Raw genomic sequence first — 10,800 nt, 5'->3', positions numbered from 1 at the left:
GTCAGAGTTGGGAAGTAATGTATTATTTGTAATATCGTTACCGTTACTTTCTTTCCGGTGACGTCGTCACATTTTTACAGTAACGGAAACGAATTCGTTACTTTCATCGTTACTTTAGTCATTTTTATTCAATAAATCAGAAGTAATTAGATTTGTTCGCGCTGCTTGCACTTCTTGGACTTGGAACAAAACGAATACGCATTCGGATGCTGGTATAAAAGCAAGAATGAATCACAATTAGTGATTGTTTTTAGATTATTGTTATTACATATTGTTGTTAATATGACGCACTGTTAAACAAAAACGGTATAAAAAGTATTCTTTTGTTCAGATTTGGATGCAATTTTGACTTAAAATGAAATAAAGCATATAAATAATAGTTAATTTTGTAAAACACTCTCTTCTACTCATAAATGAATGTACTTACTAAATATACGAGTAAATGAGTTTTTGTTTAAATAATAGCGAGTCCTAATTTTGACGCGGGGGAGGGGGGGGGGGGGAGCAAATAGGGGCAGACAAAAGCACGAGGGAACGACACAGTTCGACAAGTTTTTGTCACGCGTGCTCGCATCATCGACGACATCCGCGAGTGAGAGCGAGCGCATGCACGCACGTTCGTACGTACGCATGCACGCACGCACGAAATAACAATGTATAATTTTCTCAGTGATGATTACTAAACGTTTACTAAGCGTTTACTAAGCGTTTACTAAGCGTTTATTAAATGTTTACTAAACATTTACTAAACGTTTACTAAACGTTTACTAAACGTTTACTAAACGTTTAAACGTAAACGTTTTTCTGGAAGAAAATGTAAACGGATAAACGTTTCACGTTTAAACGTTTATTCGAAAAACGGAATAAAATCAGAGCCCTACTGCAAACACGAGATTCTCTCTTTCCTTTTAACCTAAAATTCTTTTCATAATTTTTATGAGCTTTCTCAAGCGTCTTGACGAATATGTATAATATATTTCTCGCTATTACTTAATAATTTAATATTAATATGTATTGGTTATTAAATTAATAATGTTTTTATTAATTACTTCTTTATATATATGTATATGTCTGAATAACTGAAACTATAATACGAATGCAGTGCTCGTGCTCAGCGGAAAGGTAGAAGCTGTGAAATGCGCGACGAACGACACTGCAGGACATATCTCGAGAAATACATTCATTTTAACATTGTTATGTATGCTTTAATGTGAGACTTGTTCTCTCAGATGTAATTAGACGCTAAAGAGTTTTAAAATGTTGCTGCATAAATGTTGATAACAAGAAAAAGGTGGCTGAGAATGTCAACGGGCGACGTTAGACGACAAGGTCGGAGCTCTGAAATACAATACGCGACACCGACTAAATCTCGAGAAATCCGTTTATTTTAATATCGTTATGCGAAGCATACTCTCCTGAAAAATGTTAGACGATAAAGAGTTTTAGAATGCTTTCGCATAATATAATGTTAGCCAACAAGAAAAAGGTGGCCACGAGTGCCGTCGGGCGGCGCTCGATGAGAGAGACGAGGCTGATACTCTGAAATGCGACGAACGACACTGGACATATATATCTCGAGAAATACGTTTATTTTAACATTGTAATGTATTCTTTAATACGAGTCATGTTCTCTCGAATGTAATTAGACGATAAATAATTATAAAATGCTGTTGCATAGTGCAAGCCAACGAGAATATATACGAATGCCGTTGTAGTTCACTCGGCGAGAAAGTCAGAACGTCGAAAATGCAACAAACGACACTAAAGAAATCTCGAGAAATACGTTCATTTTATCATTGCTATGTATTTTTTAATGCTAAGCATGTTCTTTCAAACAAAATTAAACGATAAAAGGTTTTAGAATGTTGTTGCATAATGCTAGGATTGCTATAACGAGAAAGAGGTAGGCGGCGAGTGCCGTCGGGCGACGCTCGGGAAGATATAGAAGCTCCGAAATATGACGAGCAACACTGCAGGACTAATGTCAAAAAATACGTTAATTTTATCATTGTTATCTGTCCTTTAATGTGAGGCTTGCTTTCTCGAACAAGATTAAACGATAAAAAGTCTCAGAATATTGTTGCATAATGCTTTAGCCAACGATTAATAAATTCTTATATATATCTCAGCAACCACTACAGATATAAACATTATTAAAAAACGACATACATAAAATATTGTAATTAGCGCTAATGTAATTGCAATATCATTAATAATATACATCTCATATTAGGGAGGAAGCTGTGACAGCGTAAACGACGCTGCTTTGGAAGCAGGCCACTCGCTACTTAAAATAAACCTTTAAAAATCAGTTAGCAAGAACATCGAAATATTTATGAATTTTACGATAGACGTTGCTGTGCACGCCGCGCGCCGGCATTTCCGGACTCGGCGATCTAGGTCAAGGCCAATTTAGAAAGTAGGTCAATGTACAGCTCGTGATAAAAGTGTCCCGCCCGCGCAGCCCGCCGCGCGCCGCTCAAGCAGGTCAAGGCCATGTGCCGCTGGCTTGGCCTGAGAAAGTTTTCCCTATCGTTTATCACAAATATCTGGGTAACCACCGAAGATATAGAGATGATTCAAAAAGGACTGTTTAGTTTATACTCTACGCTATTGGGATATTTCGATTTTGTTACTAACAATTACGTCCTTCCGTTTATTTAACATGATAAAGCGCGCGCGTGCCGTAAAGATCGGGCGCCAAATGATTTCTGACTTTCATAAAATGCTTATATCTCGGCAACCGTAAATGATAGAAAGATGATTAAAAAAAGACTTTGTACTTTATACTTTGCCCTATTATATAATATTACTCAATTATATTACTCGCAATTATGTACTTTCGTTTATTAAAGCAATAAAGCGCGCGCATGCCGTAAAGATCGGGCGCCAAATGATTTTTATGACTTTCATTTAAACGCTTATATCTCGGCAACCATAAATGATAGAAAGATGATTAAAAAAAAGACTTTGTACTTTATACTTTGCCCTATTGGTATTACTCAATTATATTACTCGCAATTATGTACTTTCGTTTATTAAAGCAATAAAGCGCGCGCGTGCCGTAAAGATCGGGCGCCAAATGCAATTTCTGATGACTTTCATAAAACGCTTTATATGTCAACAACCGCAAACGATAGAAAGATGATTAAAAAAAAGACTTTGTACTTGGTACTTTGCCCTATTGATATTAATCAATTACATTACTCGCAATTATATACTTTCGTTTATTAAAGCAATAAAGCGCGAGCTGGCCAAAAGAATCGTGCGCCTCGCCATTCATCATTTTCATTAAACGCTTATATCTCGGCAACCGCAAACGATAGAAAGACGATTCAACAAGCACTCGTTAGTTTGAAATCTGCCCTATTGGAATTAGTCATTATTAATACTGGCAATTTTACAGTTTCGATTACTAAGACGAGAAAGTGCGCGAGATCTTAACGAAACGTGCGCCGACCGACTTTTTATTTTCATTAAACACTTATCAAGGTTTGGAATCAAAAGAGAAACCCTAATCTATTAAGGATCCAAAGATCAATATTCTTGATATAACATTAATTTTTCTGTTCCGGTAATAAATGTTGCTTGTTGTTACGAATTACTACTACCTACATAATCCGCGTTTTTCGACTAATGCAACTGATGTAATCTAACAGTAAAGTAGAAAATTCACAATAAAGGTATTAATCATTGATAGATTTATTAAAACTTTGATATACAAATTATCATGCACTTAATTTTATACTATACAATAATACGTAAATTCCGACATATCGTACCCCGAGTAGAACATTTGCACTGTCACAACTCAAAAAAATTCGATTTTGAGTTAAGCCCATAAAAAGTATGGCTAAGGTGTTCCCTACATGCTTATAATATAGTGTTACAAGTCCATATGCAAAATATGCCGCACGGAAGCAGAAGTGTTAATCTTTTATTCTTTTAAACCAATTAAGTTGCGGTCGCTGAATAAATTGTGTCATAAGTGAAATAATTGACAAGTGAATCACAGCAGACGTCTTAAAAAAAACAGTATGAGTTTTATCAACAAAATTATATAGATAACAGCCGTAATTGCAATTGCTTTAGTTATCTCACTACTCAAAAAAATTGAATTAAATTTGTTTTTCCACTCTCCTGAAAATTGTGGATTTTTGAGTTGTGACAGTATTCTTCTCAATGTGCTATATATCTACGTCAAATTTTTAGTAAAAAAAATATAAAATTTTTTTTAGCATACAAATTCATTAAAATACTTTAATTTTGTTTCTTTATTTGAAGAACATACAGGGGCATATATATATATATATATATACATATATATATGTATAAATATATGTATAAATATATATATGTATGTATGTATGTAAGTATATATTGTTGGAAAAATCGCATGTCCTAAACGGTCCACTCAAATTTTTATGTAATTTTAACATAATATTATATAATATTAATATTATATTATATTATATTATTAATAGTATATTATGTTCAAAATATTTCACATAAAATATTTTACACAAAAATTTTAACAAGGATCTTTTTTAACAAACCTTTTCTTTTGCAAAAATTGTCCAACAGTGTATATTATATATATATATACCAGTAAATGTGTTCTTATTCGTATATATGTATATATAAAGATATTTTCCTCTCTTAATTATCCAAGTCTCCAAATAAGAATTATAATGCTTGTCTGTGTATCGTTTTCAGAACATCGGAATCCGTGACGTTGCTGTTTATTCAGAGTCTTCTGAAGAACTTTGTCTCACATCTGTGGCCTGCATTTATGTGAAAAGTAATATAAATATATAGAGAAATGTTTCAATAACACATATTTTATTCGATTTTTAACTAAAATTATCACACTTTGAAAATCTATATATAAACAGTCAATGTAACTTATCAAAAGTAATTTTTATACGTGTAGTTCATCTACATCTTTGTACATATTTATATAATATCACTAGTATTTATTATTGCGAGTTAAAAGATATTGTTCAAAATAAACTGTATTATGCATCCACATTAATTTAATTATAAAATGCACTAATAAGAGTATGAGCTACATAATAGGATTTAAGTGACCAGCAGATATCACCCGTAGCAAATTTTAATATAATATCTATATGATTTATATATTTCACTAACGCCGAGTATATTTAAATTTATTGTCCGATTGAAAGATAAAATGTGTGCAAAGTAAATCGCATAATGATTCTCCGTAAATTTATTGTGTAAGACAAGAATGTAAAACTTTTTAAGAAAACATTAAAAACATTAAAAACCGTTTATATGTATATATAGTAACATAAACTACAATATAAAAGTAATGATATAAACATAAGAGTAAAATTACAAAAAAGCAGATATTGCACGATGACTATGTTCTCGTTTTGGCACAAAAAAAATCACAAGAAAAGATTCGCCACGAATAAATATTTAGTTGCTAGCGCCATGCGCTCATAATTTCCTCATAATGCAGTTTAGATTGACAGAGTGTTTCGGTCAATATTAAATTTGTAAAATTATTTTAAGTAGTGTGCTCAACATAAGCAAATAAAATAATAATTAATAAAAGTAATAATTACCTTAAATTTATATTCATCTATTATTAGTTCTTGTTTAGACGATCGTTTCGTCGGGTCAGACTTTCTTTTTTGGGTTTTACTTTCAGGTAGGTTCTTGACATCTTCGTCCGTCGGGTCAGACTTTCTTTTTCGGGTTTTACTTTCAGGTAGGTTCTTGACATTTTCGTCGTCCACTGATTTAGCAGAACACGGTACAGGTCTGCAATTATAAATAATATGATTAATTAAACAGACAACTCGATAAAAAAATGTAAAAATTATAAAATCATAATTGATCGTGGTACTTCGTCTATTTAATCAAAATATTGAAATAAAGATATGTAGTGAGATGAAAGATCAAAAATTGTATGTACGTATATTGATATAAATATACATAAAGTTACTGGTACAATTCTTATAATAAAAAAATTTAATTAATGGACTAATTCCATTATGAAAATAAAACATAAAAATTATATTTTAACAATTAGGTCTGTCTCAGTAATATTTGTCCAATTAAGTTAAACTTATATCTACTTTTAACACTTAATGATTTATTTGCACATAAATGCATATAGTTTTTAATATTTTTCATTGTACTTGTTGTACATTCCTTACCATAGTAATATTTTTTTGAAAACATTTACACATTTTACACAAGTTTACCGTACAATTTATGCCAGCAATTATCAAGAACATTAAATACTGATTAAATATCTATCTGTTCCTTCGTCGGAAATGAAAATTAAGATACACAAGTAATGATATAAATTTTAGTAAAAATGCAAAACAAAGCACATATTCTGCAAAAAATGACCGTGTTTCTATTGGCATAGGAAATATCAAAAGAAAAGTTTGACAACAAATAAATGTTTATATAGTTACCAGTTACCGCGTACCGTGCAATAATTTTTTCACACAGTGCAATAGATATATGTTTACAAATTAAAATGTGAATATTTAATTTTTGAAGTCAATTTGTACACTTTGCGCAATACAAGAAAAGAAAATAATTACTCGATATTAAAGTCTGCTATTCCTGTTTCTTATTCCTCTATGTCCTCGTTGACACAAAAAAATCCCAATAAAAGATTCGCCACGAATAAATATTTAATTGCTAGTGCCAATAATTTTCTCATAATGCGGTTTAGATTGACAGAATGTTTCGGTCAATATTAAATTTGTAAAATTATTTTAAATAGTGTGCTCAATATAATAAGTAAGTAAAATTATAATTAATGAAAGTAATAATTACTTTATTTGCGATGAAGCATCTTTTGATTCAAACAATTTCGTCTGGTCTAATAAATCTGCTGTTTCACTTTCAGACTGGAGCGTTTCAAATAATTCCGCACATTCTCTGAAATTATATATATATAATATAATTAATTAAACAGGCAACATGATAAGAAAATTTCTAAAATTGTAAAACCATATAAATCGATCGTAACACTTCGTTTATTTAATCGAAATATTGAAATAAAGACATGTGGTAAGATAAAAGATCAGAAATATATGTATATGTATATACATATATTAATATAAATATACATCAAGTTTCCGGTACAATTCTTATACAATAAAAAAATTTAATCAATGGACTAATGTATATACACTAACTTAAATATATAAAATTCAATTATGAAAATAAGACATAAATATTTGTATTTTAACATTTAGCTCTGTCTCAGTAATATTTATCCAATTAAATTAAACTTATTTCTACTTTTGACACTTATGATTATTTGCATACGATGCGTATACTTTTTAATATTTTTTATGTACTTGTGTTACATTCCTTACCATTGTAATATTTTTTGAAAACATTTACACATTTTATGCCTTTCCGCAGATTTATCGTACAATTTATGCTAGCAAATATCAAGAACATTAAATGCTGATTAAATATCTGTCTGTTCCTTTGTCGGAAATGAAAATTAAGATTACTAGTACACAAGTATAGGTACTAATAATATAAATTTTAGTAAAATTACACAAGCAGAAAGCAGAAATTTCGCAAAAAATGATCATGTTTCTATTGGCATAGGAAATATCAGAAAAAAAGTTTGACAATAAAGAAATTTCTAGTTACTGGTTACCGCGTACCGTGCAATAATTTTTTCACACAGCAATATATGTTTACAAATTAATATGTGAATATTTAATTTTTCAAGTCAATTTGTACACTTTGCGCAATACAAGAAAATAAAATAATTACTCGTAATTAAAGCCTGCTGCTCCTCTTTCTTGTTCAGGCGGTATCATCTGTTTGATAGTTTCTGTTTCACTTTGATGTTGTATAACCCCATGCAAATTGTCGTGACTCATTGATGTAGAAGTACTGGGTGCGGAATGTGGTCCGATTAAGAAACTAGAAAACAACGTAAAAAGTTTTTAAAATTTTACAATCATAAAAAATCGTGATTCCCTATTTATTTTAACACTTTAAAGCATACATTCTTTCTTTCAGCGAATTTTTATGAAACTTAATACTCGGGAGTTTCTGCTGGTTCCTTTAATTTCGGGACGTGTGACGTGTGTGTCACGCTGTGCTTTAAAGGGTTAAACAATATCAACGAAATTATGTGATGTGATAAATGATCAAAGATATTTAGCTGATTAAATATCTGTCTGTTACTTTGTCGGAAATTAAAATTAAGATTACTAGTACACAAGTACTAATAATATAAATATTAGTAAAATTACACAATAAAGCAGATATTTCGCAAGAAATGATCATGTTTCTATTGGCATAGGAAATATCAGAAAAAAAGTTTGACAATAAATAAATGTCTAGTTACTGGTTATCGCGTACGGTGTAATAATGTTTTCACACAGTGCAATATATGTTTACAAATTAATATGTAAATATTTAATTTTTGTAGTCAATTTGTACACTTTGCGCGATACAAGAAAAGAAAATAATTACTTGATATCAAAGCCTGATGCTATTCCTATTTCTGGTTCAGGCCGTATCATCGGTTCGATAGTTTCTGTTTCACTTCGATGTTGTATAACCCAATGCAAATTGTCGTGACTCATTGATGTAGAAGTACTGGATGCGGAATATCGTCCGATTAAGAAACTAGAAAACAACGTAAAAAGTTTTTAAAATTTTACAATCATAAAAAATCGTGATTCCCTATTTATTTTAACACTTTAAAGCATACATTCTTTCTTTCAGCGAATTTTTATGAAACTTAATACTCCGGAGTTTCTGCTGGTTCCTTTAATTTCGGGACGTGTGACGTGTGTGTCACGCTGTGCTTTAAAGGGTTAAACAATATCAACGAAATTATGTGATGTGATAAATGACCAAAGATATTTATGGTACAAAAATGTATAAAATTATTAATATAATTTTTCACTGTAAATAAAATATGTATAACTAATGAATTAATTATCCTAACATATTAACAGAATGGGTATTAATAAATTATTTGAAAGTAAAGAAGTTCGTTTGACCATAAAGTACAGTTAGTACGTGCATATTTTTTTGCAAACAAATATAATAAAATTTGTGATAAATATATTAAAAACTTATTTCATAATATCTACAAGATAATTAAAATCTTATAGAAAAACCATACAAAGTTAAAAAAATGTGGACCAAATACATAAATAATAATACATAAAATGTAAAATTTGAAGTATAGATTCCAATGGAAATACGTATGAATATAGAAACCGGGCTAACTCCAGCGCGGTAAATAATACGCGAAAGTTTTGTTTATATTTACATTTTACATATTTTCCAACCTTTGACTGCGTGCCGACTAGATTTGTCAGACTTGAAACACAGCTCCGGTTGGAGTAGTAAATCCCTCCCCCCCTATTCGATTCAATTTTTGATGCTTAATGCATCTAAATAAAATATATGTTAAATGTAATCGTTAAATAAGTAATTATCTACAAAAAATAAATATAAAATTAATTTAATTACTCAAGAGTTACTGACAAAGACAAATCTAAATTGTGTACTTGGCAACTTTTTTTTACTTTCTCTTAAAAATGTAATTTTTTAATGATATTAATTACTTAGAAGAAAAACTAATATTTGTCACATTTACCTCTGCTGATCTCCTTGCCTATGTCTATGATGGGAACTTGTAGATGCGTAACTTCCTTCAGCTACAGGTTGTTGTATCGTTGCATCTACATTATAAGATCTAGTTCCCCTACCAGATTCTGAGTGTTCGCGTATCCGATGCTTCTTATTCAGATGACTTTTTAAGAAATTTATTCCATGAACTGTTCTACATTCAAATTTGCATTGCTCTTCTCTGCAAAATGATCTTCTCGAAGAACTGTCGATTCTGAAATGGTGCGATACCCAACTATTTGTTATTTCTTCTTCTATCTTATCTAATTTATCTCGATGCATTAGTTCCAGATGCCTCAGTAAATTGTCCTTTGAATTTATCTTATACACTCGTTGTGATGTACAAATTGTGCACTTTGCAAAGTACTTGTTGCGTTCGGGTGTGAAATATTGTTTTACAAGGCTGTCTCTCCATATAAAGCGGCTTTGCGTGGTAAATATGTTATGTTTGTGGAATAAGTGTGATTCCATTTTTATTTTGTCTGCATAAGCTTTAAAACACTTCAAGCACTGTCTGTAAACACCATTTCTCTTACTGTGATCCTCAATCTTATCACAATATGTAATCGAGCGTTGTCGAGTTGCCATTATATCCGCACTATATCACGGAGAATGTCTTACTAAATGTGACACACTGACTACGCCAAAGGAAGTATTCGAAATAACCGTTTGATGAAGGTTGCAGAGAAACATGTGAATTTCTTCTCCTCTTCTAAATAAATGTAAATATTGTATGTACACAAAAATAATAGCTAGTAACTATAATAATAGCTAGTTATTTATTGTTTGACTCGGGACGCGGCTATCTTCAGATGGGAAGACACTATTAGAACGCTGCCGTGTATACACTCTACCGGCAGGAATGCCTGGACATAATACATATACATTTCAAAATGTCCAGGCATTCTTGCCGGTCAGTGTACATAGTATTTAAAAAAAAAAGTGAAATCTTTAAATTGCGCCTTGTAATTGCAAAGAGAATATATATATTGCTTTGAAAAATAATTGAAAAAGAATTTAAGAGGTAACAGCAGTACAAAATAAAAACATTTAATTAAAATAAATAAATATATTTAATTAAAATAAAGAAATTTTTCTTGTAAAAAAACTTGGCGCTGCCAGATT

General features: G+C 30.8%; 1 protein-coding gene across 1 annotated transcript; it reads right to left on the bottom strand.

Annotated features, from left to right (window-relative positions):
• Window positions 1–4,562: 4,562 nt before the first annotated feature.
• Window positions 4,563–10,318, bottom strand: LOC139776656 (uncharacterized). Its single transcript, XM_071713486.1, has 6 exons — window positions 9,644–10,318; window positions 8,503–8,658; window positions 7,792–7,944; window positions 6,829–6,933; window positions 5,595–5,793; window positions 4,563–4,784 (listed from the first exon to the last, which is right to left on the bottom strand). Exons 1-6 carry the CDS (start codon window positions 10,261–10,263, stop codon window positions 4,743–4,745), a joined length of 1,275 nt encoding a protein of 424 aa, XP_071569587.1. The 5' UTR covers window positions 10,264–10,318; the 3' UTR covers window positions 4,563–4,742.
• Window positions 10,319–10,800: the final 482 nt, after the last annotated feature.

The sequence above is a fragment of the Temnothorax nylanderi genome, unplaced genomic scaffold, assembly GCF_030848795.1.
Source record: "Temnothorax nylanderi isolate EJ_2023f unplaced genomic scaffold, tnyl_v1.0 TNYL_tig0124_pilon, whole genome shotgun sequence".
Lineage (NCBI taxonomy): Eukaryota > Metazoa > Arthropoda > Insecta > Hymenoptera > Formicidae > Temnothorax > Temnothorax nylanderi.
This window is presented reverse-complemented; position numbering and strand designations above follow the sequence as displayed.

Excerpts from the sequence above, each read along its gene's own strand:
- LOC139776656 (XM_071713486.1), bottom strand. The coding sequence starts at position 10,263 with ATGGCAACTCGACAACGCTCGATTACATATTGTGATAAGATTGAGGAT. Across the intron at positions 8,659-9,643 it reads AGGCAAGGAGATCAGCAGAG|TTTCTTAATCGGACGATATT; the intron begins GTAAATGTGACA and ends GTTGTTTTCTAG. Across the intron at positions 6,934-7,791 it reads GCAGCAGGCTTTAATTACGA|AGAATGTGCGGAATTATTTG; the intron begins GTAATTATTTTA and ends ATATAATTTCAG.